The sequence below is a fragment of the Pezoporus flaviventris genome, unplaced genomic scaffold (genome assembly GCF_033815535.1).
Source record: "Pezoporus flaviventris isolate CSIRO_AGI_PZ_B2104156 unplaced genomic scaffold, CSIRO_AGI_Pfla_v1 ptg000091l, whole genome shotgun sequence".
Classification (NCBI taxonomy): Eukaryota; Metazoa; Chordata; class Aves; order Psittaciformes; family Psittacidae; genus Pezoporus; species Pezoporus flaviventris.
The window spans coordinates 862,043-888,591 of record NW_026892639.1 but is presented as its reverse complement, the minus strand read 5'-3'; the positions used below and the strand labels follow the sequence as shown (position 1 = coordinate 888,591).

The window sequence follows — 26,549 nt, the reverse complement described above, 5'->3', positions numbered from 1 at the left end:
GGAAGTGAAGCAGGAGGGCCAGGAGTCCTCCTTGGATGGATAAGGAGCTCCTGAGGAAAATTCAATTGAAAAAAGAGGCTTATAATAAGTGGAAGCAAGGACAGGTGGCATGGGAATAGTACAGGGATGTTGTCCGAGAAGCCAGGGACCAGGTTAGGAAAGCTAAGGCTCAGTTAGAATTAAACTTAGCTAGAGGTATTATAGATAACAGGAAGGGATTCTACAGGTACATAACAAATAAAAACCAGACTAGGGAGAATGTAGGCCCCCTCAGGAAGCTCTCAGGAGAACTGGCTACACGGGATTTGGAGAAGGCTGAGGTTCTGAATGACTTCTTTGCCTCGGTCTTCACTGGCAAAGGCTCTGACCAAACCACCCAAGTCTTGGAAGGCAGATGCAGGGACTGTGAGAATGAAGACCCTGTGCCCACTGTAGGAGAGGAGCTGGTTCGAGACCATCTTAAAAATCTGAACGTGCACAAGTCCATGGGTCCTGATGAGATCCATCCGCGGGTCCTGAAGGAGCTGGCGAATGAAGTTGCGAAGCCGCTGGCCATCATATTTGAGAAATCATGGCAGTCAGGTGAAGTTCCCGATGACTGGAAAAAGGGAAATTCCCATTTTCAAGAAAGGGAAAATGGATGACCCAGGTAATTACAGACCAGTCAGTCTCACCTCTGTGCCTGGCAACATCTTGGAGCAGATTCTCCTGGCAGGCATGCTAAGGCACATGAAAAACAACAAGGTGCTTGGTGACAGCCAGCATGGCTTCACTAAGGGGAAATCCTGCCTGACCAATTTGTTGGCTTTCTATGATGGGGCTACAGAACTGATGGACAGGGGTAGAGCAGTTGATGTCATCTACCTGGACTTGTGCAAAGCGTTCGACACTGTCGCACACAACATCCTTGTCTCTAATTTGGAGTGACATCAATTTGATGGATGGACCACTAGGTGGATAAAGAACTGGCTGGATGGCCGCACAAAAGAGTTGTGGTCAATGGCTCAGTGTCCGGCTGGAGATGGGTAATGAGTGGTGTCCCTCAGGGATCGGTGTTCGGACCGGTCTTGTTTAACATCATTGTCGCTGACATGGACAGTGGGATTGAGTGCGCCCTCAGCAATTTTGCCGATGACACCAAGCTGTGTGGTTTGGTTGATACGCTGGAGGGAAGGAACGCCATCCAGAGGGACCTCGACACACTTGTGAGGTGGGCTGATGCCAACCTCATGGAGTTTAACCATGCCAAATGCAAGGTCCTACACCTGGGTGGGAGCAATCCCAGGCACAGCTACAGGTTGGGCAGAGAAGAGATTCAGAGCAGCCCTGCAGAGAAGAACTTGGGGGTGTTGGTTGATGATAAAATGAACATGAGCCAGCAGTGTGCGCTTGCAGCCCAGAAAGCCAACCATATCCTGGGCTGCATCAAAAGGAGCGTGACCAGCAGGTCAAAGGAGGTGATGCTGCCCCTTTACTCTGCACTTGTGAGACCTCACCTGGAGCATTGTGTGCAGTTCTGGTGTCCTCAACATAAAAAGGGCATGGAACTGTTGGAACAAGTCCAGAGAAGAGCCACGAGGATGATCAGGGGACTGGAGCACCTCCTGTATGAAGACAGGCTGAGGAAGTTGGGGCTGTTCAGCCTGGAGAAGAGAAGCTGCGTGGAGACCTCATAGCAGCCTTCCCTTATCTGACGGGGGCCTATAGGGATGCTGGAGAGGGACTCTTCATTAGAGACTGTAGTGACAGGACAAAGGGTAATGGGTTAAAACTTAAACAGGGGAAGTTTAGGTTGGATATAAGGAGCAAATTCTTTCCTGTTAGGGTGGTGAGGCACTGGAATAGGTTGCCCAGGGAGGTTGTGAATGCTGCATCCCTGGCAGTGTTCAAGGCCAGGGTGGACAAGGCCTTGGGTGATATGATTTAGCATAAGGTATCCCTGCCCATGGCAGAGGGGTTGGAACTAGATGATCTTAAGGTCCTTTCCAACCCTAAGGATTCTATAATTCTATGATTCTGGACAAGACCTCCTTGTCATCAGGTGACTTCCATCACAACTAATCCTCTCAGGTACTTTATACCTCTCTAAGCCTTGGTTCACCTTCCTTGCTGGATCACAAGATCTTGAACAGATATCTTGCCCTCATACTTGACAGCACACACCTCCAGGCACTGCAATTCACAGCTTCTTTTCCAAGTCCACTGTCAATTCCTGGGTGATCAGCTGTTGAGGGATCCCAGCCCTTTGGTTTCCTTACCTACCAGTTCCTGACTGTGGGCCCCACTCCCCAGACATCAGAGTTGCCATGCAGTAACCTGCTCACCAGGCTGGTGGCTGTAATGTTTCCACATCCTGAAGTCCTCTTGAGGTCAGGGACTGCCTGCTTGGATGGGTCTTGGAGCAACCTGGTCTAGTGGAAGGTGTCCCTGCCCATGGCAGGGAGTTGAAACTGGATGAGCTTCTTCCCCAAGCCTTTCTATGATTCAACTCTGTACTTTCTGTCACGTTAGTTATTGTCTCACTTCATCCTGCCACTCCTTTGCAAAGGGCTGCCTTTCTCATCACACACTTCTCTCCTCACTTCTTTACTAATCAAAGAGAAGGACCCATTCACTTCATTGTCCACTATTTCTTTTTCATTACCAGAACAATCACTGCAGATAGTGTTTGGGTTCCTGTCCCAGCCATGGTGTCCTCACCTGTGGTTGGGGTCTCTGCCTCATCTAACATGATCTTAGATGTAGTTGGGGTCCCTGCTGAATCTTGACATCTCCAGGGCATTTAGGTCCCTGTTTTAATCATGGCCCTCTGATGTTGTGGCTCATTAAACAGAGGCCAAGTACAAGCAAGGCCAATACAGTGCTAAAAGCAGCTGATTTTCAAACAGCAGCCACCCAGGGACTGGTCACCTCAAGGCACATTTCTCTGTCACCACACCCAGAAGTTGTCACCTCTTAAACCAGCATGACAGCAGTTTCCACAAACCTACATTAAGCCAACAGTTCATTAGTATTTGTGAAAACCTCACAGAAGAGTGAACAAGGACCTTGGGAACCTGCACAACAGAATGAGCCACATCAGTTTTAGATGGGGAGCTGTATTCCCTCATATTCTCCACTAGACAGCTCAATAGCACAGTTGGAGCATCAGTACCAGGGCAATTACTGATTGCTTCAGAAGGCAAAAACCTTAATAAGGAAGTGAAGCCCAAGCGGGAGATACAGAGGAGGAGGAAGCAGGGACAGGCCACTTTGGATGTTGTCAGAGTACCCAGAAATGCGATGGGGAAAGCCAAGGCCCATTTGGGATTCTATCTAGCAGGGGATATTAAGAACAACAGGAAGGGCTTCTTCAAACAGATCAATAATAAGAGGAAAATGTGGGAACACTCCAGACTGGAGCAGGGACCCTGATGACAGAAGACACAAAAAAGAGAGATACTGAATTCTGCCTTTTCTTCAGTCTTCAACGTCAAAGCGAACCCGCAGGAATCCCTGAGCCAGAAGACCAGAGAGAAGGTCTGGACAAAGGAAGTCTTTCCCTTGGTTTAGGAGGCTTGGTTAGAGAGAAGGAGATTGGACCAGATGACCTCTGGTGGTTCTTTCCAGCCTCAACCATTCTGTGAAAGACCCAATGCCCAAACCTCCTCCTTCCTCTTACCATTTATTGCTCACCATGATGTCATATGGTATGGAAAATGCCTTTGATCAGTCTGGCACATCAGTCCTTCCTTTGTCCCCCTCCCAACCTCTTGCCCACCCCCGCCTACAATCATTTTGGAGACGCAGTCAGAGAGACAGCATTGCTGCTGTGCAAGCTCTGCCCAGCAAAACCCAAAACATTTATGTGTTACCAGCACCATTCCAGGTACAACTACAAAGAACCAGTGGGAGGAAAGGGCTAATAGGGGCCACTCCATCAGGGCGGCGGGGCCCCAACTCCATCCCAAGAAAAACGGGGATCCATACCCCAAGAAAAACTGGGAAGCAGTTCTCTCCCTGAGCATTTTGGGAGAGCATCTGTATGAAAAAGGATGAGAGAGAGGCATCGGTTGGGATGCAGCAGAACTTTAATGAGTCAAAACAGGGAAACAAGGACACAGTGAGTGGAGATCTTGGTGCAGGGAGCACCAAAGGCAGAAAGGGGTCGGCATCCCCAGTGTGGTGCCAACTTCTGGGTCTCTGGGCCATTCCCCAGGGCCATCGCCAGCAGTTTTAGCAGGGGGGGCACCTTCTGCCACAGTAGCGGCCACTCAAGCCGGAGAGGCCCAAGCCGGAGATGCCAAAGCCCCCGGAGTTGATGGGCACTCCCTCGGAGCTGAGGATGCTGCCAACGGCAGCGGAGGTGGAGGAGCCCACGGCGGTGTTCTGAGGGAAGGAGCTGAGGATGGGGCCGGGCAGGGTCACCACCACGGGGAGGGCTGGATGGCAACGATGGAGTCCTGGCACTGCCTGACACAGGGCTCATTGCAGCTGTTGGCCAGCGGGGTTGGGCCGCAGGGCTGGCAGGGCACGCACGGGCTGTAGCAGGACATGTCTGGATGGCAGAGCTTCACCTGGAGACAGGGCAGGGGCAAGCAGAGCAGGGACATGGGTTAGGAGCAGACTCTCACCCCAAGACAAGCCAAGGTTGAAACAAGAGCTGGAGATGTTGTAGGGAGATCCATGGATTTCAGATTCCCCTCAGACAAAAAATGCTCCATCAAGAACAGTGAAGTACAGGGAGCTCCCACTGTACCCATCGCTCACTTCAGCCAGCCCCAGCCTATCTGCATGATACACCTTCTGCTCCCTTCCCTCTCTCATTATTACCGGCCCCTTGACCCAGCATAGGACAAAAGGCAAGCGTATGCTGAGAAAAGCTGAAGAGGAAAAGGAGGCAGAAGAAAAGAAAAGGTTTCAGACTCACCTTGTTTTCAAGGAGATGAAGGCAAGGGCAGTGGATGAGAGAGTGAGGAGAAGTTCCTGCTTTTATACTGCTCCTGCACCGCCCCAGGCCCACAGTCACTGCACACAGGCACTAATTTTCCAGCAGACTCACCTCCAAAGCAAAACATACCCCTAATGGCACAGGTTGGGGTTTGGTTTCCATCAACGCAGCCATTTCAATTCCTCATTTCTGAAATGACCATTATGTCACAGAAGATCCTTTCAAGTATCAAGATGAGAGGCCCAAATATTTCCTGTCAGGAGCACATCAATAGTAGCAGAAGATATACTCCAAGTGGTGGAGGTGTGTGTGGAGGCAAGCGGCATAGGTCTGGAGAGATCTGATGAGGCTGTTTTCAACCTCTGGAGAGGAACGTGCTGTGCCGCCAATGCAGTCTTCCCCTGCCTGTGTCCATTTGTTTGGCCTCTTTCCCCTCTTGTGACAATATCAGGGGTCTGTCGTGGTTTAAACCCAGTCAGTCAACTTGTTCACTCACTCACCCCCCCCCCCCCCCCTCCCTCCCCCTACTCCCAGAGGGATGGAGAGGAGAATCAAACGAATTCAAGATCCACAGGTTGAGATAACATGTTAGTAACTAAGGTATAACACAAATCACTACTGCTGCCACCAATAATAATCATGATAAAGGAAGTAACAAGGGAAGAGAATACAACACCTCACCACCAGCCGACTGATAACTCGCCCCCCCCCACCCTGACCAAGCTCTGACCAATACCTCCTCCAACCCTGCTGTCTTAGCCCTTTTGGGTAACTCCATGTTACATCCTGGGCATGATGTGCTGTTATATGGAATACCAATTTGACTAGCTTGGGTCAGGTGTCCTGTCTCTTCTTCCTCCCGGCTTCCCCTCCTTCCTGGCAGAGCATGAGGCTCACAAAGTCCTTGGCCAAACCAAAACATCATTGATATCAGCTCTGTTCCCAAGTTGAAAGTCAAAACACAGCGCTGCACCAACTGCAAAGAAGGAGAAAAATGACTGCTACTGCTGAACCCAGGACAGGGTCCCAACCAAGGGCATCTGCAGGCACATCAGTAGCACCGGCATGGCAGAGCAACACATCAGAAATGAGGAAATCAGATGGAAAACAGCCCCCATCCTGTGCCATTAGGTGAGTGTTTTGCTTTGGAGGTGAGTCTGCTGGAAAATTACTGCCCGTGTGCAGTGACTGTGGGCCAGGGGCGGTGCAGGAGCAGTATAAAAGGGGGAACTTCTCCTCACTCTCTCATCCACTGCTCTCGCCACCATCTCCTTGAGAACAAGGTGAGTATGAAACTCATTCTCATTATCTTCCTGTTTCTCCTCATCCTCCTTTGAGATTTCTCAGCATAAACCTGCTCCTTCATCCTACACTGGAGTTGAAGCAGCTTGTCACAGGACAGGAAAAATGGTAGTAGTTTTGGCATGGAGTTAGGCTGGGTCTTGGCTGAGCAATGGTCTGGGTGGTGACCTTGCTGGCTTTAGTTGTTCTTGGCAGGGCTCTTTTGCACTGAAGGGAAGCGGAAGGCAGTGGGACTCCTTACGCAGCCACAAGCTCATGACTCCATCTTGTTGCTTAGCTCCTTTGTGGTGGGCTTCAGGCTGCTCCTAACCCAAGTCCCTGCTCTGCTTTCCCCTGCCCTATCTCCAGGTGAAGCTCTGCCATCCAGACATGTCCTGCTACAACCCGTGTGTGCCCTGCCAGCCCTGCGGCCCGACCCCGCTGGCCAACAGCTGCAATGAGCCCTGTGTCAGGCAGTGCCAGGACTCCAATGTCGTCATCCAGCCCTCCCCCGTGGTGGTGACCCTGCCCGGCCCCATCCTCAGCTCCTTCCCACAGAACACCGCCGTGGGCTCCTCCACCTCCGCTGCCGTTGGCAGCATCCTCAGCTCCGAGGGAGTGCCCATCAACTCCGGGGGCTTTGGCCTCTCCGGCTTGGGCCTCTCCGGCTTGGGCGGCCGCTACTGTGGCAGGAGGTCTTTCCCCTGCTAAAGCTGCTGGCGACGGCCCTGGGGAAGGGCCCAGGGACCCAGAAGATGGCACCGCACTGGGGATGCCGACTCCTCTCTGCCTTCGGTGCTCCCTGCACCAGGAGCTCCACTCACAGTGTCCTTGTTTCCCTGTTTTGACTCATTAAAGTTCTGCTGCATCCCAGCCTGTGACTTTGTGTCATCCTTTTTTATGCAGATGCCAAGATCCCAAGAAAAGCATTTCCTGTGCAATTTTGACCTTGCTTGATTTCATGGCAAATACACCTTGCAGAAGAATCAGAATTCTTTGGCCTTTCTCAATCACTTCCTTTGTTTTGGTGATGGGGTAACCAAACTGCAACTACACTGAGAGGAGGGAGAGGCATTGTCTTCAGAATTTCAGACAGGAAGATGCTCTCTTCACCACAGGTGTATCCAAATCCAGGCAGTACATTGCTGCCAAGCTGTTAGAATACAGCAGTAGTTCATTCTGGACCACCTTTTCAGATGGCGCTTGTACACAGGGCATTCTCCGGTCCTTAGGAGACCTCCTTGTCATCAGATGACTGCCGCAGAAAAAATAACTCAGTCAGGGATCAGTGTGATCAGATATTGCAAAGCCTTAGCTCCTTATATACTATCCCTTACATGCATTTACAGGGACTTGGCATATTATGATTGGATACATGTCTTGAAGACCCTTAGCAACTAACATGCAATTGGTTAAGCACAGGTGTGAGAACTTGACCTCGAAAGCTTGCCAAGAGTCCCCAGTTCTCATAACTCAGTGAATTCCAGCTTCTTTTTATCTTGCTTGCTTAAGCTTCCTGGGGCCTCTCATGGCCTTGCTGTATCTTTCAGGATTATTCAGAGTTCATGTACCAAATATGCATTCTCCTGGGAGAACCCTGTGTCCACAGATGACTTCCATCACAACTAATCCTCTCAGGTACTTTATACCTCTCTAAGCCTTGGTTCACCTTCCTTGCTGGATCACAAGATCTTGAACAGATATCTTGCCCTCATACTTGACAGCACACACCTCCAGGCACTGCAATTCACAGCTTCTTTTCCAAGTCCACTGTCAATTCCTGGGTGATCAGCTGTTGAGGGATCCCAGCTGTTTGGCTTCCTTACCTACCAGTTCCTGACTGTGGGCCCCACTCCCCAGACATCAGAGTTGCCATGCAGTAACCTGCTCACCAGGCTGGTGGCTGTAATGTTTCCCTGTATTGAAGCTCTCTTGAGGTCAAGGACTGGGTGCATCCAAATCCAGCTTGGATGGGGCTTGGAGCAACCTGGTCTAGTGGAAGGTGTCCCTGTCTGTGGCAGGGTGTTGGAACTGGGTGAGCTTCTTCCCCAAGCCTTTCTATGATTCAACTCTGTACTTTCTGTCACTTCAGTTACTTGTCTCACTTCATCCTGCCACTCCTTTGCTGAAGGGCTGCCTTTCTCATCACACACTTCCCTCCTCACTTCTTTACTGATCAATGAGAAGGACCCATTCACTTCATTGTCCACTATTTCTTTTTCATTACCAGAACAATCACTGCAGATAGTGTTTGGGTTCCTGTCCCAGCCATGCTGTCCTCCCCTGTGGTTTGGGTCTCTGCCTCAGCTACCATATCTCCGGCAGGAGACCAGTGGTGTCCCTCAGGGATAGGGGTTGGGACCAGTCTTGTTCAACATCTTTATGGTGACATGGACAGTGGGATTGAGCGCTCCCTCAGGAAGTTTGCCGATAACACCAAGCTGTGCAGTTCAGTTGATACCCTGGAGGGAAGGAATGCCATCCAGAGGGACCTCGACACACTTGTGAGGTGGGCTGATGCCAACCTCATGAGGTTTAACCATGCCAAGTGCAAGGTCCTACACCTGGGTGGGAGCAATCCCAGGCACAGCTACAGGTTGGGCAAAGAAGAGATTCAGAGCAGCCCTGCGGAGGAGGACTTGGGGGTGTTGGTTGATGAGAAAATGAACATGAGGCGGCTTCAGTGTGCGCTTGCAGTCCAGAAAGCAACCGTATCGTGGGCTGCATCAAAAGCAGCGTGACCAGCAGGGCGAAGGAGGTGATCCTGCACCTCTACTCTGCTCTTGTGAGACCTCACCTGGAGCATTGTGTGCAGTTCTGGTGTCCTCAGCAGAAAAAGGGCATGGAACTGTTGGAACAAGTCCAGAGGAGGCCACGAGGATGCTCAGGGGCTGGAGCAGCTCCCATATGAAGACAGGCTGAGGAAGTTAAGGCTGTTCAGCCTGGAGAAGAGAAGGCTGCGTGGAGACCTCAGAGCAGCTTCCAGTATCTGAAGGGGGCCTATAGGGATGCTGGGGAGGGACTCTTCCTTAGGGACTGTAGGACAAGGGTTAACAAGTTAAAACTGAAACAGGGGAAGTTTAGATTGGATATAAGGAAGAAATCCTTTCCTGTTAGGGTGGTGAGGCACTGGAATTGGTTGCCCAGGGAGGTTGTGAATGCTCCATCCGTGGCAGTATTCAAGGCCAGGTTGGACAAAGCCTTGGGTGGTATGGTTTAGTGTGAGGTGTCCCTGCCCATGGCAGGGGGGTTTGGAACTGAATAATCTTAAGGTCCTTTCCATCCCTAACTATTCTATAATTCTATATAGTTTGGGTCCCTGCTCAATCTTGACATCTTCAGTGGTTATTCAGGTCCCTGTTTTAATCATGGCCCTCTGATGTTGTGGCTCATTAAACAGAGGTCAAGTACAAGCAAGGCCAATACAGTGCTAAAAGCAGCTGATTTTCAAGCAACAGCCACCCAGGGACTGGTCCCCTCAAGGCACATTTCTCTGTCACCACACCCAGAAGTTGCCACCTCTTAAACCAGCATGACAGCAGTTTCCACAAACCCACATTAAGCCAAGAGTTCATTAGTATTTGTAAAAACCTCACAGAAGAGTGAACAAGGACCTTGGGAACCTGCACAACAGAATGAGCCACATCAGTTTTAGATGGGGAGAGGGAGCTGTATTCCCTCATATTCTCCACTAGACAGCTCAATAGCACAGTTGGAGCATCAGTGCCAGGGCAATTACTGATTGCTTCAGAAGGCAAAAACCTTAATAAGGACGTGAAGCCCAAGCGGAAGATACAGAGGAGGAGGAAGCAGGGACAGGCCACTTTGGATGTTGTCAGAGTACCCAGAAATGCGATGGGGAAAGCCAAGGCCCATTTGGGATTCTATCTAGCAGGGGATATTAAGAACAACAGGAAGGGCTTCTTCAAACAGATCAATAATAAGAGGAAAATGTGGGAACACTCCAGACTGGAGCAGGGACCCTGATGACAGAAGACACAAAGAAGGCAGAGATACTGAATGCTGCCTTTTCTTCAGTCTTCAACGTCAAAGCGAACCCGCAGGAATCCCTGAGCCAGAAGACCAGAGAGAAGGTCTGGACAAAGGAAGTCTTTCCCTTGGTTTAGGAGGCTTGGTTAGAGAGAAGGAGATTGGACCAGATGACCTCTGGTGGTTCTTTCCAGCCTCAAACATTCTGTGAATGACCCAATGCCCAAACCTCCTCCTTCCTCTTACCATTTATTGCTCACCATGATGTCATATGGTATGGAAAATGCCTTTGATCAGTCTGGCACATCAGTCCTTCCTTTCTCCCCTCCCAACCTCTTGCCCACCCCCGCCTACAATCATTTTGGAGACGCAGTCAGAGAGACAGCATTGGTGCTGACAGGCTCTGCCCAGCAAAACCCAAAACATTTATGCGTTACCAGCACCATTCCAGGTACAGCTACAAAGAACCAGTGGGAGGGCCAATAGGGGGCCAACTCCATACAAGTAAATCCTGCCCTACGCTATTACAAATCACTACAGAATTATCCCCTCCCAAAACCATCCCTGAGCATCAGTTCTCTCCCTGAGCATTTTGGGAGGGCATCTGTATGAAAAAGGATGAGAGAGAGACATGGGTTGGGATGCAGCAGAACTTTAATGAGTCAAAACAGGGAAACAAGGAACCAGTGAGTGGAGATCTTGGTGCAGGGAGCACCAAGTTGGCAGGTGCCATCTTCTGTGTCCCTGGGCCCTTCCCCAGGGCCATCGCCAGCAGCTTTAGCAGGGGAAGGACCTCCTGCCACAGTAGCGGCCGCCCAAGCCGGAGAGGCCCAAGCCGGAGATGCCAAAGCCCCCGGAGTTGATGGGCACTCCCTCGGAGCTGAGGATGCTGCCAACGGCAGCGGAGGTGGAGGAGCCCACGGCGGTGTTCTGTGGGAAGGAGCTGAGGATGGGGCCAGGCAGGGTCACCACCACCGGGGAGGGCTGGATGACGACATTGGAGTCCTGGCACTGCCTGACACAGGGCTCATTGCAGCTGTTGGCCAGCGGGGTCGGGCCGCAGGGCTGGCAGGGCACGCAAGGGGTGTAGCAGGACATATCTGGATGGCAGAGCTTCACCTGGAGATAGGGCAGGGGCAGGCAGAGCAGTGACATGGGTTAGAAGCAGTCTCTCACCCCAAGACAAGCCAAGGTTGAAACAAGAGCTGGAGATGTTGTAGGGAGATCCACGGAATTCAGCTTCCCCTCAGACAAAAAATGCTCCATCAAGAACAGTGAAGTACAGGGAGCTCCCAGTGTAGCCATCGCTCACTTCAGCCAGCCCCAGCCCATCTGCATGATACACCTTCTGCTCCCTTCCCTCTCTCATTAGTAGCAGGCCCTTGACCCAGCATAGAACAAAAGGCAAGCGTATGCTGAGAGAAGCGGAAGAGGAAAAGGAGGCAGAAGAAAAGGTTTCAGACTCACCTTGTTTTCAAGGAGATGAAGGCAAGGGCAGTGGATGAGAGAGTGAGGAGAAGTTCCTGCTTTTATACTGCTCCTGCACCGCCCCAGGCCCACAGTCACTGCACACAGGCACTAATTTTCCAGCAGACTCACCTCCAAAGCAAAACATACCCCTAATGGCACAGGTTGGGGTTTGGTTTCCATCAACGCAGCCATTTCAATTCCTCATTTCTGAAATGACCATTATGTCACAGAAGATCCTTTCAAGTATCAAGATGAGAGGCCCAAATATTTCCTGTCAGGAGCACATCAATAGCAGCAGAAGATATACCCCAAGTGGTGGAGGTGTGTGTGGAGGTAAGAAGCATGCGTCTGGAGAGATCTGATGAGGCTGTTTTCAACCCTCTGGAGAGGAACGTGCTGTGCCGCCAATGCAGTCTTCTCCTGCCTGTGTCCACTTGTTTGGCCGCTTTCCCCTCTTGTGACAATATCTGGGGTCCCCACCAATACCATCTGCAGGCACATCAGTAGCACAGGCGTGGCAGAGAAACGCATCAGAAATGAGGAAATCAGATGGAAAACAGCCCCCGTCCTGTGCCATTAGGTGAGTGTTTTGCTTTGGAGGTGAGTCTGCTGGAAAATTACTTCCCGTGTGCAGTGACTGTGGGCCAGGGGCGGTGCAGGAGCAGTATAAAAGGGGGAACTTCTCCTCACTCTCTCATCCACTGCTCTCGCCACCATCTCCTTGAGAACAAGGTGAGTATGAAACTCTTTCTCATTCTCATTGTCTTCCTGTTTCTCCTCATCCTCCTTTGAGATTTCTCAGCATAAACCTGCTCCTTCATCCTACACTGGAGTTGAAGCAGCTTGTCACAGGACAGGAAAAATGGTAGTAGTTTTGGCATGGAGTTAGGCTGGGTCTTGGCTGAGCAATGGTCTGGGTGGTGACCTTCTGGCTTTGGTTGGTCTTGGCAGGGCTCTTTTGCACTGAAGGGAAGTGGAAGGCAGTGGGACTCCTTACGCAGCCACAAGCTCATGACTCCATCTTATTGCTTGGCTGCTTTGTGGTGGGCTTCAGGCTGCTCCTAACCCATGTCCCTGCTCTGCTTGCCCCTGCCCTGTCTGCAGGTGAAGCTCTCTCATCCAGACATGTCCTGCTACAGCCCGTGCGTGCCCTGCCAGCCCTGCGGCCCGACCCCGCTGGCCAACAGCTGCAATGAGCCCTGTGTCAGGCAGTGCCAGGACTCCAATGTCGTCATCCAGCCCTCCCCCGTGGTGGTGACCCTGCCCGGCCCCATCCTCACCTCCTTCCCGCAGAACACCGCCGTGGGCTCCTCCACCTCCGCTGCCGTTGGCAGCATCCTCAGCTCCGAGGGAGTGCCCATCAACTCCGGGGGCTTTGGCCTCTCTGGCTTGGGCCTCTCCGGCTTGGGCGGCCGCTACTGTGGCAGGAGGTCCTTCCCCTGCTAAAGCTGCTGGCGATGGCCCTGGGGAAGGGCCCAGGGACCCAGAAGTTGGCATCGCACTGGGGATGCTGACTCCTTTCTGCCTTTGGGGCTCCCTGCACCAGGAGCTCCACTCACTGTGTCCTTGTTTCCCTGTTTTGACTCATTAAAGTTCTGCTGCATCCCAACCCATGCCTCTCTCTCATCATTTCCCCTGCAGATGCTCTCCCAAGGTGCCCAAGGATAGAGTTGTTTCTCTGTGTGAATCTGGGGTGGGGTTTTTGGGATGAGTGTGTAGTGGTTGTTAACACAATTGTTGTGAATGGAAAGACTCAGGGCAGTCTTTCCAAAGTGTCCGTTCTTTGGAGCATGGCTGCGCATCCTGTGCTCGTGTGAGGTGCCCGGTGTTGCCTTTGCACCACTTGAGTTTTCTCTTTTTTTCCCCTTCCGCTCATAGACTGTCACTCCGGCCCACAGGCAGAGAACATCCTCCTTGCCCTGCTCCTTCCCTGCCTGTGCCCAGCGTTTCCTGGGGATGCTTCTGGAGAGCGGGAGTATGTGAGGAAGAGGCAGCGTGTGCAGGCCTAGTGTCTCAAGGGTCTGTCCAGGAGCTCTCACCAGTAGTGCGGTGACCAGAGGCAAAGGCTGCAGAGGCTTTTGGCTGAGAAAGGGGAGCAGCTGAACTGCTGCAGGAGAGAACTGGGTTAAGATCCCACATGTCCACCCAGATCCCTGCATGGCCGCAACCAGCCCTAGCTGTCCGCACATGCTTCCACCCTGACAAGCAGCAGCCTAAGGCAGGGCCAGTTTTTCTGGTAGCACCATCAAAACTGTTTCTGCACAAAAAGGACTGTCATCGGCATCATGGCCAATACCAATAGGACTCATCCCACTCTGCTCAGCACTCACCAGCTGGGCTCTAAAACACTGCTCTAACACAAGAAAGATCTAATGGGAGAAAGACCTTGACCAAATGGCATGAGTTCAGCAGAGGGTGTCCAAGTTGGTAAGGACCTGGAGCACGTGTTTAGGAGGAGTGGCTGAGGGCGTGGGCTTTGCAGATTGTGAGGAGAAGGCTTTGGTGGGAGACCTAAGAGCAGCTTAGGTGTAGCCATGGTGAGGTCCCCCAGAGCACAGATCCAGGCTCAATCATGCTCACTGTGGCAGAGTGTGGTTGGTGAACTGGAGACATCGGGCTCACTGTGAGAGATGAGAGGTTTGGACTCGATCGGCAGCAACTGGTTTTCACCAGGAAGAGAGTCAAGGAGTGGAAAAGGTTGCCTGGGGAGGTAGTGCAGTAACAGGGCTTGGATGCTCATGTCTGATTGATCTTGGAGCAAGGGGTTGGGCCCTATGACCTCTGGAGGTACTTTCTAACTTGAGTACGCTGTGATCCCATCATGCCAGGATGGCCTTTGTGCCTCTGCCCTCTGGCAGGGATAGGGCTGGCAATGAGGAGGAAGGACTCAGCTACTTGGCCAAGGAGACAGGCAGTGTGCAGGAACTCTCCTGAATCCTCTGCGTAAAGAAAAAGCAGATTGCCACAACATCTCTGCACCGGATCAGAGCCCACAAGACCTGTGGAGCCCAGCTGTAGAGACAGTGGTTTCCCACGGACGCTGTGGCAGTATGTTCCTTTACTGTTGTTACGGTTTGATTTTCTGGCTGGTGTTCTCCCGCCCTGCAACTCAAAATCTCAATGCTGCGAAAGGGCAAGTTCTCCTGTGCTTTCTGGGGAAGGTGTTGATGCTGCCCTGTCAATAACAATTCATCCTTTCTTCTCCTGACTGCCTTCTTCACAACGCTGAGCTTCCCAAGGAAAAGGAAGAGGTGTATGCACCCAGCTGATGGTAGTGACTGGGTCATTCAGTCATTCAGTCCTGCTATACACCACATTGGCAGAGAAGTTCAGAAACAAGAGAGTCACAGAATTCATGACTGAGAAAACTCAGTGCAAACCCATGTTGACAATAACTGCGCAATAATATCCAACACCCAGTCCCAGAACCCTTTGTGCAACATCTCTCTCCCTGGGCATCTTGGGAGAGCATCTGCAGGGGAAAGGACAAGACAAAGGCATGGACTGGGCTGCTACAGAGATTTAATGAGGCAAAATAGGGGAGCGAGGTCAATCAGAGTAGAGGTCACAGAGCAGGGAGCATCACGGTCAGAAAGGAGTCTGTGACCGCCAGTGGAGTGCCATCTTCTGTGTCCCTGGGCCCTTCCCCAGGGCCGTCGCCAGCAGCTTTAGCAGGGGAGGCACCTACTGCCACCGTAGCGGCCGCCCAAGCCGGAGAGGCCCAAGCCGGAGAGGCCAAAGCCCCCGGAGTTGATGGGCACTCCCTCGGAGCTGAGGATGCTGCCAACGGCAGCGGAGGTGGAGGAGCCCACGGCGGTGTTCTGTGGGAAGGAGCTGAGGATGGGGCCGGGCAGGGTCACCACCACGGGGGAGGGCTGGATGAAGACATTGGAGTCCTGGCACTGCCTGACACAGGGCTCATTGCAGCTGTTGGCCAGCGGGGTCGGGCCGCAGGGCTGGCAGGGCACGCACGGGCTGTAGCAGGACATGTCTGGATGAGAGAGCTTCACCTGGAGACAGGGCAGGGGCAAGCAGAGCAGGGACATGGGTTAGGAGCAGACTCTCACTCCACGAGCAAGGATGAAAGGCTTGCTCCATAGACAAGAGCTGGAGGCTGTGCAGAGAGGCGCTTGGACTTTTCCTTTCTCTGAGAAGACCCCTGCCTATATTGACTAAGCCCAGGAAGGTCCACACGAACTCTGTAGCCCTGGGGACACCAAATGCAAGCCCCAAGCCCTGTCCATGTCATAGACAAGTCCAGGTCCATGTCACACTTTCCGCCCTCTTCCCTTCACTGTAGGAAGAAGTTCCAAGTCCCAGCACAAGACAAAGAGGCAGGTATGTCCTCAGAAATGTCAGTGGAGGAGAAGGATGAGAAAGAGCTTCACACTCACCTTGTCCTCAAGGAGATGGAAGCGAGAGCAGTGGATGAGAGAGCGTGGAGAATTTCCCCTTTTATACTGCTCCTGTGCCGCCCCAGGCCCACAGTCACTGCACACGGGCTGTAATTTTCCAGGAGATTCACCTCCAAAGCAAAACGCCCACCTAATGGCACCTGTTGAGGTTTGGTTTCCATCAACAATACATGTCCTCGTTTGCGACACACCCACCAGCTTATGGAAGATCCTTTCAAGTACCAGGATGAGAAGCCTAAGAATTTCCTGTGCAGGAACACATCACTACGGGCAGAAGACAATTCCCAAGGGGATCCCCATGGATTTGGGTTCTTCCTCATTACCTGTGAGGTGTGTTGGGGCTCAGGACAAGGTCTTGCTTTTCGCACACTCCTCCCTGCAAATTGGCTGGGGCTTTGCACCCTGGCCAGCCAGAGACACAGGGTTCTGGCCAAGTTTCCAAAGCTCCTGCAGCCCCTGAGCTATGGGAGCTGTAGCAGGAAAGTCCTGCTGAGGGCGATGGCCATGAGGTCATCCTGGAGCCCTGGACTTGGGTGATGCCCTGTGCTCAGAGCTCATTTTCACAGGGCAGGGATGGAACTGCCCTGGCCGCAGGGGAATTGAGCCCTGTGTGGACATGGGCTGCACTCCTGGCTTGTCCTCACACCAAAGGCTGACACACGCCAGGCCAGAATTAGAGTGTGACTCACTACGGGTAGGAAGAGTCTATCCCAGGAACCTTGCCGATGGAAGGCATTCTCCTGCCCTCCTGGAATGCGTCCCAGCTGCCTCCAGGGCTGCAGGGCAGGGAAGCGCATCGCTCCTTGATGTGCTTTGAGAGCTGGTTTCATACTCAGAGGTGTTCTGAGCACTCCTCCTCCTTGAGCATCCCCAGGCATGTGGCACTGGGGGATTCTGCAGCCCTCATTGCTTGGGCAGTTGGAAGAGATTTTCTTGCCTCCCCAGTGGTGCTGGGTTGTGTTCCACCCTGAGGAGGCCTTTGGGGCGTGGGATAGGAGGAAGGACAGAGCCCTAATGGCCGGAGCAGACGTATCGCCCCAGATTGAGGGATGAGTCCCAAACAAAGGGGAGATGTTTTCTGCAACCCTTTCTTTCCCTCCATGTTATGTTGTGGAGCTCATCCTCAGGAAGAGAAGCCTTTGGGTATTCTGCTGACATGTGCAGTGTGGGGAAGAGCTGAGCTTCTTCCTGCAAAGGAAGTTGCCAGCAGCCATGCTTCACTGCCCCAAGCCAACATTCCAAGTGCCTGTATGGGGCTCCTTGAATACTTGGGCCTCCTCTTCTGCCCCACTGGCATGATTCTACCTGGGACAGCCTTGGGCTTCTCATCCTGTGACATGAAAGGAGCTGCATGGCAGGTTAAGCACATCAGGAATGAGGAAATGAAATGGCAGCATTGATGGAAACCAAACCCCAATCTGTGCCATCAGATGGGTGTTTTGCTTTGGAGGTGAATCTGCTGGAAAATTAGTGCCTTTGTGCAGTGACTGTGGGCCTGGGGCTGTGCAGGAGCTGTATAAAAGCAGGAACTTCTCCTCACTCTCTCATCCACTGCTCTCGCTTCCATCTCCTTGAGAACAAGGTGAGTATGAAACCATTTCTCCTTCTCCTTCTTGCATTCCTCCAGGGTACCTCAGCTCATTCCTGCTCCTATGAGCCCCAATTGGTCTTGGAACTTCTGGACAGGGAAAGTGAATGGGGCAGCAAGTGTGTCATGCAGATAGGCTGGGGCTTGGTTATGGTTTCCTGGCCTATGGGCTTGGAAGGACTCTCTGGGCTTGGTTGCTCTTGTCAGGGTCTTTTGGGCTGACGGGAAGAAGTCCATGGATCTCTATACAACACCTCCAGCTCTTGTACCTGCCTTGTCTCTGTCATGGTAAAGTAAGAGTCTGCTCCTGACCCATGTCCCTGCTCTGCTTTCCCCTGTCCTGTCTCCAGGTGAAGCTCTCTCATCCAGACATGTCCTGCTACAACCCGTGCGTGCCCTGCCAGCCCTGCGGCCCGACCCCGCTGGCCAACAGCTGCAATGAGCCCTGTGTCAGGCAGTGCCAGGACTCCAATGTCTTCATCCAGCCCTCGCCAGTGGTGGTGACCCTGCCCGGCCCCATCCTCAGCTCCTTCCCACAGAACACCGCCGTGGGCTCCTCCACCTCTGCTGCCGTTGGCAGCATCCTCAGCTCCGAGGGAGTGCCCATCAACTCCGGGGGCTTTGGCATCTCCAGCTTGGGCCTCTCCGGCTTGGGCGGCCGCTACTGCGGCAGGAGGTCCTTCCCCTGCTAAAGCTGCTGGTGACGGCCCTGGGGAAGGGCCCAGGGACCCAGAAGATGGCACCGCACTGGGGATGCCGACTGCTTTCTGCCTTCGGTGCTCCCTGCACCAGGAGCTCCACTCACAGTGTCCTTGTTTCCCTGTTTTGACTCATTAAAGTTCTGCTGCATCCCAGCCTGTGACTTTGTGTCATCCTTTTTTATGCAGATGCCAAGATCCCAAGAAAAGCATTTCCTGTGCAATTTTGACCTTGCTTGATTTCATGGCAAATACACCTTGCAGAAGAATCAGAATTCTTTGGCCTTTCTCAATCACTTCCTTTGTTTTGGTGATGGGGTAACCAAACTGCAACTACACTGAGAGGAGGGAGAGGCATTGTCTTCAGAATTTCAGACAGGAAGATGCTCTCTTCACCACAGGTGTATCCAAATCCAGGCAGTACATTGCTGCCAAGCTGTTAGAATACAGCAGTAATTCATTCTGGACCACCTTTTCAGATGGCGCTTGTACACAGGGCATTCTCCGGTCCTTAGGAGACCTCCTTGTCATCAGATGACTGCCGCAGAAAAAATAACTCAGTCAGGGATCAGTGTGATCAGATATTGCAAAGCCTTAGCTCCTTATATACTATCCCTTACATGCATTTACAGGGATTTGGCATATTATGATTGGATACATGTCTTGAAGACCCTTAGCGACTAACATGCAATTGGTTAAGCACAGGTGTGAGAACTTGACCTCGAAAGCTTGCCAAGAGTCCCCAGTTCTCATAACTCAGTGAATTCCAGCTTCTTTTTATCTTGCTTGCTTAAGCTTCCTGGGGCCTCTCATGGCCTTGCTGTATCTTTCAGGATTATTCAGAGTTCATGTACCAAATATGCATTCTCCTGGAGAACCCTGTGTCCACAGATGACTTCCATCACAACTAATCCTCTCAGGTACTTTATACCTCTCTAAGCCTTGGTTCACCTTCCTTGCTCGATCACAAGATCTTGAACAGATATCTTGCCCTCATACTTGTCAAGCACACACCTCCAGGCACTGCAATTCACAGCTTCTTTTCCAAGTCCACTGTCACTTCCTGGGTGATCAGCTGTTGAGGGATCCCAGCTGTTTGGCTTCCTTACCTACCAGTTCCTGACTGTTGGCCCCACTCCCCAGACATCAGAGTTGCCATGCAGTAACCTGCTCACCAGGCTGGTGGCTGTAATGTTTCCCTGTATTGAAGCTCTCTTGAGGTCAAGGACTGGGTGCAACCAAATCCAGCTTGGATGGGGCTTGGAGCAACCTGGTCTAGTGGAAGGTGTCCCTGTCCGTGGCAGGGTGTTGGAACTGGGTGAGCTTCTTCCCCAAGCCTTTCTATGATTCAACTCTGTACTTTCTGTCACTTCAGTTACTTGTCTCACTTCATCCTGCCACTCCTTTGCTGAAGGGCTGCCTTTCTCATCGCACACTTCCCTCCTCACTTCTTTACTAATCAATGAGAAGGACCCATTCACTTCATTGTCCACTATTTCTTTTTCATTACCAGAACAATCACTGCAGATAGTGTTTGGGTTCCTGTCCCAGCCATGCTGTCCTCACCTGTGGTTTGGGTCTATGCCTCAGCTACCATATCTCTGTCTGGAGACCAGTAACAAGTGGTGTCCCTCAGGGATAGGGGTTGGGACCAGTCTTGTTCAACATCTTTGTTGGTGACATGGACAGTGGGATTGAGCGCGCCCTCAGGAAGTTTGCCGATAACACCAAGCTGTGCAGTTCAGTTGATACCCTGGAGGGAAGGAATGCCATCCAGAGGGACCTCAACATGCTTGTGAGGTGGGCTGATGCCAACCTCATGAGGTTTAACCATGCCAAGTGCAAGGTCCTACACCTGGGTGGGAGCAATCCCAGGCACAGCTACAGGTTGGGCCGAGAAGAGATTCAGAGCAGCCCTGCGGAGGAGGACTTGGGGGTGTTGGTTGATGAGAAAATGAACATGAGCCGGCTTCAGTGTGTGCTTGCAGTCCAGAAAGCAAACATATCGTGGGCTGCATCAAAAGAAGCGTGACCAGCAGGGCGAAGGAGGTGATCCTGCCCCTCTGCTCTGCTCTCGTGAGGCCTCACCTGGAGCATTGTGTGCAGTTCTGGTGTCCTCAGCATAAAAAGGGCATGGAACTGTTGGAACAAGTCCAGAGGAGGCCACGAGGATGATCAGGGGCTGGAGCAGCTCCTGTATGAAGACAGGCTGAGGAAGTTGGGGCTGTTCAGCCTGGAGAAGAGAAGGCTGCGTGGAGACCTCAGAGCAGCTTCCAGTATCTGAAGGGGGCCTATAGGGATGCTGGGGAGGGACTCTTCCTTAGGGACTGTAGGACAAGGGTTAACAAGTTAAAACTGAAACAGGGGAAGTTTAGATTGGATATAAGGAAGAAATCCTTTCCTGTTAGGGTGGTGAGGCACTGGAATGGGTTGCCCAGGGAGGTTGTGAATGCTCCATCCGTGGCAGTATTCAAGGCCAGGTTGGACAAAGCCTTGGGTGGTATGGTTTAGCGTGAGGTGTCCCTGCCCATGGCATGGGGGTTTGGAACTGAATAATCTTAAGGTCCTTTCCATCCCTAACTATTCTATAATTCTATATAGTTTGGGTCCCTGCTCAATCTTGACATCTTCAGTGGTCATTCAGGTCCCTGTTTTAATCATGGCCCTCTGATGTTGTGGCTCATTAAACAGAGGTCAAGTACAAGCAAGGCCAATACAGTGCTAAAAGCAGCTGATTTTCAAGCAACAGCCACCCAGGGACTGGTCCCCTCAAGGCACATTTCTCTGTCACCGCACCCAGAAGTTGTCACCTCTTAAGCCAGCATGACAGCAGTTTCCACAAACCTACATTAAGCCAAGAGTTCATTAGTATTTGTAAAAACCTCACAGAAGAGTGAACAAGGACCTTGGGAACCTGCACAACAGAATGAGCCACATCAGTTTTAGATGGGGAGAGGGAGCTGTATTCCCTCATATTCTCCACTAGACAGCTCAATAGCACAGTTGGAGCATCAGTGCCAGGGCAATTACTGATTGATTCAGAAGACAAAAACCTTAATAAGGACGTGAAGCCCAAGCAGGAGATACAGAGGAGGAGGAAGCAGGGACAGGCCACTTTGGATGTTGTCAGAGTACCCAGAAATGCGATGGGGAAAACCAAGGCCCATTTGGGATTCTATCTAGCAGGGGATATTAAGAACAACAGGAAGGGCTTCTTCAAACAGATCAATAATAAGAGGAAAATGTGGGAACACTCCAGACTGGAGCAGGGACCCTGATGACAGAAGACACAAAGAAGGCAGAGATACTGAATGCTGCCTTTTCTTCAGTCTTCAACGTCAAAGCGAACCCGCAGGAATCCCTGAGCCAGAAGACCAGAGAGAAGGTCTGGACAAAGGAAGTCTTTCCCTTGGTTTAGGAGGCTTGGTTAGAGAGAAGGAGATTGGACCAGATGACCTCTGGTGGTTCTTTCCAGCCTCAACCATTCTGTGAATGACCCAATGCCCAAACCTCCTCCTTCCTCTTACCATTTATTGCTCACCATGATGTCATATGGTATGGAAAATGCCTTTGATCAGTCTGGCACATCAGTCCTTCCTTTGTCCCCTCCCAACCTCTTGCCCACCCCCGCCTACAATCATTTTGGAGACGCAGTCAGAGAGACAGCATTGGTGCTGTGCAAGCTCTGCCCAGCAAAACCCAAAACATTTATGTGTTACCAGCACCATTCCAGGTACAGCTACAAAGAATCAGTGGGAGGGCTAATAGGGGGCCAACTCCATCCAGGTAAATCCTGCACAATGCTATTACAAATCACTACAGAATTATCCCCTCCCAAAACCACCCCTGAGCATCAGTTCTCTCCCTGAGCATTTTGGGAGAGCATCTGTATGAAAAAGGATGAGAGAGAGGCATGGGTTGGGATGCAGCAGAACTTTAATGAGTCAAAACAGGGAAACAAGGACACAGTGAGTGGAGATCTTGGTGCAGGGAGCACCAAGTTGGCAGGTGCCATCTTCTGTGTCCCTGGGCCCTTCCCCAGGGCCATCGCCAGCAGCTTTAGCAGGGGAAGGACCTCCTGCCACAGTAGCGGCCACTCAAGCCGGAGAGGCCCAAGCCGGAGATGCCAAAGCCCCCGGAGTTGATGGGCACTCCCTCGGAGCTGAGGATGCTGCCAACGGCAGCGGAGGTGGAAGAGCCCACGGCGGTGTTCTGTGGGAAGGAGCTGAGGATGGGGCCGGGCAGGGTCACCACCACGGGGGAGGGCTGGATGACGACATTGGAGTCCTGGCACTGCCTGACACAGGGCTCATTGCAGCTGTTGGCCAGCGGGGTTGGGCCGCAGGGCTGGCAGGGCACACACGGGCTGTAGCAGGACATGTCTGGATGGCAGAGCTTCACCTGTAGACAGGGCAGGGGCAAGCAGAGCAGGGACATGGGTTAGAAGCAGACTCTCACCCCAAGACAAGCCAAGGTTGAAACAAGAGCTGGAGATGTTGTAGGGACATCCACGGAATTCAGCTTCCCCTCAGACAAAACATGCTCCATCAAGAACAGTGAAGTACAGGGAGCTCCCAGTGTAGCCATCGCTCACTTCAGCCAGCCCCAGCCCATCTGCATGATACACCTTCTGCTCCCTTCCCTCTCTCATTAGTAGCAGCCCCTTGACCCAGCATAGGACAAAAGGCAAGCGTATGCTGAGAAAAGCTGAAGAGGAAAAGGAGGCAGAAGAAAAGAAAAGGCTTCAGACTCACCTTGTTTTCAAGGAGATGAAGGCAAGGGCAGTGGATGAGAGAGTGAGGAGAAGTTCCTGCTTTTATACTGCTCCTGCACCGCCCCAGGCCCACAGTCACTGCACACAGGCACTAATTTTCCAGCAGACTCGCCTCCAAAGCAAAACATACGCCTAATGGCACAGGTTGGGGTTTGGTTTCCATCAACGCAGCCATTTCAATTCCTCATTTCTGAAATGACCATTATGTCACAGAAGATCCTTTCAAGTATCAAGATGAGAGGCCCAAATATTTCCTGTCAGGAGCACATCAATAGTAGCAGAAGATATACTCCAAGTGGTGGAGGTGTGTGTGGAGGTAAGCGGCATAGGTCTGGAGAGATCTGATGAGGCTGTTTTCAACCCTCTGGAGAGGAACGTGCTGTGCCGCCAATGCAGTCTTCTCCTGCCTGTGTCCACTTGTTTGGCCGCTTTCCCCTCTTGTGACAATATCTGGGGTCCCAAGCAAGACCATCTGCAGGCACATCAGTAGCACAGGCGTGGCAGAGAAACGCATCAGAAATGAGGAAATCAGATGGAAAACAACCCCCGTCCTGTGCCATTAGGTGAGTGTTTTGCTTTGGAGGTGAGTCTGCTGGAAAATTACTGCCCGTGTGCAGTGACTGTGGGCCAGGGGCGGTGCAGGAGCAGTATAAAAGGGGGAACTTCTCCTCACTCTCTCATCCACTGCTCTCGCCACCATCTCCTTGAGAACAAGGTGAGTATGAAACTCTTTCTCATTCTTATTGTCTTCCTGTTTCTCCTCATCCTCCTTTGAGATTTCTCAGCATAAACCTGCTCCTTCATCCTACACTGGAGTTGAAGCAGCTTGTCACAGGACAGGAAAAATGGTAGTAGTTTTGGCATGGAGTTAGGCTGGGTCTTGGCTGAGCAATGGTCTGGGTGGTGACCTTCTGGCTTTGGTTGCTCTTGGCAGGGCTCTTTTGCACTGAAGGGAAGCGGAAGGCAGTGGGACTCCTTACGCAGCCACAAGCTCATGACTCCATCTTATTGCTTGGCTGCTTTGTGGTGGGCTTCAGGCTGCTTCTAACCCATGTCACTGCTCTGCCTGCCCCTGCCCTATCTCCAGGTGAAGCTCTGCCATCCAGACATGTCCTGCTACAACCCGTGTGTGCCCTGCCAGCCCTGCGGCCCGACCCCGCTGGCCAACAGCTGCAATGAGCCCTGTGTCAGGCAGTGCCAGGACTCCAATGTCGTCATCCAGCCCTCGCCAGTGGTGGTGACCCTGCCCGGCCCCATCCTCAGCTCCTTCCCACAGAACACCGTCGTGGGCTCCTCCACCTCCGCTGCCGTTGGCAGCATCCTCAGCTCCGAGGGAGTGCCCATCAACTCCGGGGGCTTTGGCCTCTCCGGCTTGGGCCTCTCCGGCTTGGGCGGCCGCTACTGCGGCAGGAGGTGCCTCCCCTGCTAAAGCTGCTGGCGACGGCCCTGGGGAAGGGCCCAGGGACCCAGAAGTTGGCATCGCACTGGGGATGCCGACTGCTTTCTGCCTTTGGACTCCCTGCACCAGGAGCTCCACTCACTGTGTCCTTGTTTCCCTGTTTTGACTCATTAAAGTTCTGCTGCATCCCAACCCATGCCTCTCTCTCATCATTTCCCCTGCAGATGCTCTCCCAAGGTGCCCAAGGATAGAGTTGTTTCTCTGTGTGATTCTGGGATGGGGTTTTTGGGATGAGTGTGTAGTGGTTGTTAATACAATTGTTGTGAATGGAAAGACTCAGGGCAGTCTTTCCAAAGTGTCCGTTCTTTGGAGCATGGCTGCGCATCCTGTGCTCGTGTGAGGTGCCCGGTGTTGCCTTTGCACCACTTGAGTTTTCTCTTTTTTTCCCCTTCCGCTCATAGACTGTCACTCCGGCCCACAGGCAGAGAACATCCTCCTTGCCCTGCTCCTTCCCTGCCTGTGCCCAGCGTTTCCTGGGGATGTTTCTGGAGAGCGGGAGCATGTGAGGAAGAGGCAGCGTGTGCAGGCCTAGTGTCTCAAGGGTCTGTCCAGGAGCTCTCACCAGCAGTGCGGTGACCAGAGGCAAAGGCTGCAGAGGCTTTTGACTGAGAAAGGGGAGCAGCTGAACTGCTGCAGGAGAGAACTGGGTAAGATCCCACATGTCCACCCAGATCCCTGCATGGCCGCAACCAGCCCTAGCTGTCCGCACATGCTTCCACCCTGACAAGCAGCAGCCTAAGGCAGGGCCAGTTTTTCTGGTAGCACCATCAAAACTGTTTCTGCACAAAAAGGACTGTCATCGGCATCATGGCCAATACCAATAGGACTCATCCCACTCTGCTCAGCACTCACCAGCTGGGCTCTAAAACACTGCTCTAACACAAGAAAGATCTAATGGGAGAAAGACCTTGACCAAATGGCATGAGTTCAGCAGAGGGTGTCCAAGTTGGTAAGGACCTGGAGCACGTGTTTAGGAGGAGTGGCTGAGGGCGTGGGCTTTGCAGATTGTGAGGAGAAGGCTTTGGTGGGAGACCTAAGAGCAGCTTAGGTGTAGCCATGGTGAGGTCCCCCAGAGCACAGATCCAGGCTCAATCATGCTCACTGTGGCAGAGTGTGGTTGGAGAACTGGAGACATCGGGCTCACTGTGAGAGATGAGAGGTTTGGACTCGATCGGCAGCAACTGGTTTTCACCAGGAAGAGAGTCAAGGAGTGGAAAAGGTTGCCTGGGGAGGTAGTGCAGTAACAGGGCTTGGATGCTCATGTCTGATTGATCTTGGAGCAAGGGGTTGGGCCCTATGACCTCTGGAGGTACTTTCTAACTTGAGTACGCTGTGATCCCATCATGCCAGGATGGCCTTTGTGCCTCTGCCCTCTGGCAGGGATAGGGCTGGCAATGAGGAGGAAGGACTCAGCTGCTTGGCCAAGGAGACAGGCAGTGTGCAGGAACTCTCCTGAATCCTCTGCGTAAAGAAAAAGCAGATTGCCACAACATCTCTGCACCGGATCAGAGCCCACAAGACCTGTGGAGCCCAGCTGTAGAGACAGTGGTTTCCCACGGACGCTGTGGCAGTATGTTCCTTTACTGTTGTTACGGTTTGATTTTCTGGCTGGTGTTCTCCCGCCCTGCAACTCAAAATCTCAATGCTGCGAAAGGGCAAGTTCTCCTGTGCTTTCTGGGGAAGGTGTTGATGCTGCCCTGTCAATAAACGTTCATCCTTTCTTCTCCTGACTGCCTTCTTCACAACGCTGAGCTTCCCAAGGAAAAGGAAGAGGTGTATGCACCCAGCTGATGGTAGTGACTGGGTCATTCAGTCATTCAGTCCTGCTATACACCACATTGGCAGAGAAGTTCAGAAACAAGAGAGTCACAGAATTCATGACTGAGAAAACTCAGTGCAAACCCATGTTGACAATAACTGCGCAATAATATCCAACACCCAGTC

The 26,549-nt window shown here is 52.3% G+C and overlaps 4 protein-coding genes and 4 pseudogenes across 4 annotated transcripts; 4 read left to right on the top strand and 4 right to left on the bottom strand.

The window, feature by feature from the left end:
- Window positions 1-4,215: 4,215 nt before the first annotated feature.
- On the bottom strand, window positions 4,216-4,885 carry LOC133280885 (feather keratin Cos1-2-like; annotated as a pseudogene).
- Window positions 4,886-5,133: 248 nt separating this feature from the next.
- On the top strand, window positions 5,134-7,084 carry LOC133280917 (feather beta keratin-like; annotated as a pseudogene).
- A 3,894-nt stretch (window positions 7,085-10,978) lies between these two features.
- LOC133280884 (feather beta keratin-like) lies at window positions 10,979-11,927 on the bottom strand (annotated as a pseudogene).
- A 293-nt stretch (window positions 11,928-12,220) lies between these two features.
- LOC133280916 (feather beta keratin-like) lies at window positions 12,221-13,237 on the top strand. The gene is made up of 2 exons (XM_061475971.1): window positions 12,221-12,403; window positions 12,776-13,237. The coding sequence occupies exons 1-2, from the start codon at window positions 12,221-12,223 to the stop codon at window positions 13,115-13,117; spliced, it is 525 nt and encodes a 174-aa protein (XP_061331955.1). The 3' UTR covers window positions 13,118-13,237.
- Window positions 13,238-14,301: 1,064 nt separating this feature from the next.
- On the bottom strand, window positions 14,302-16,883 carry LOC133280915 (uncharacterized). Its single transcript, XM_061475970.1, is given in 4 exon segments — window positions 14,302-15,681; window positions 16,066-16,124; window positions 16,127-16,226; window positions 16,776-16,883. Coding segments are annotated over 4 exon segments (609 nt in total). The 3' UTR covers window positions 14,302-15,339.
- A 1,140-nt stretch (window positions 16,884-18,023) lies between these two features.
- LOC133280889 (feather beta keratin-like) lies at window positions 18,024-18,454 on the top strand. Its single transcript, XM_061475926.1, has one exon. It carries the CDS (start codon window positions 18,046-18,048, stop codon window positions 18,364-18,366), a length of 321 nt encoding a protein of 106 aa, XP_061331910.1. The 5' UTR covers window positions 18,024-18,045; the 3' UTR covers window positions 18,367-18,454.
- Window positions 18,455-22,431: 3,977 nt separating this feature from the next.
- On the bottom strand, window positions 22,432-23,199 carry LOC133280887 (feather beta keratin-like). The gene is made up of 2 exons (XM_061475924.1): window positions 23,127-23,199; window positions 22,432-22,754 (listed from the first exon to the last, which is right to left on the bottom strand). Exon 2 carries the CDS (start codon window positions 22,750-22,752, stop codon window positions 22,432-22,434), a length of 321 nt encoding a protein of 106 aa, XP_061331908.1. The 5' UTR covers window positions 22,753-22,754; window positions 23,127-23,199.
- A 151-nt stretch (window positions 23,200-23,350) lies between these two features.
- LOC133280913 (feather beta keratin-like) lies at window positions 23,351-24,654 on the top strand (annotated as a pseudogene).
- The last annotated feature ends 1,895 nt before the right edge of the window (window positions 24,655-26,549 follow it).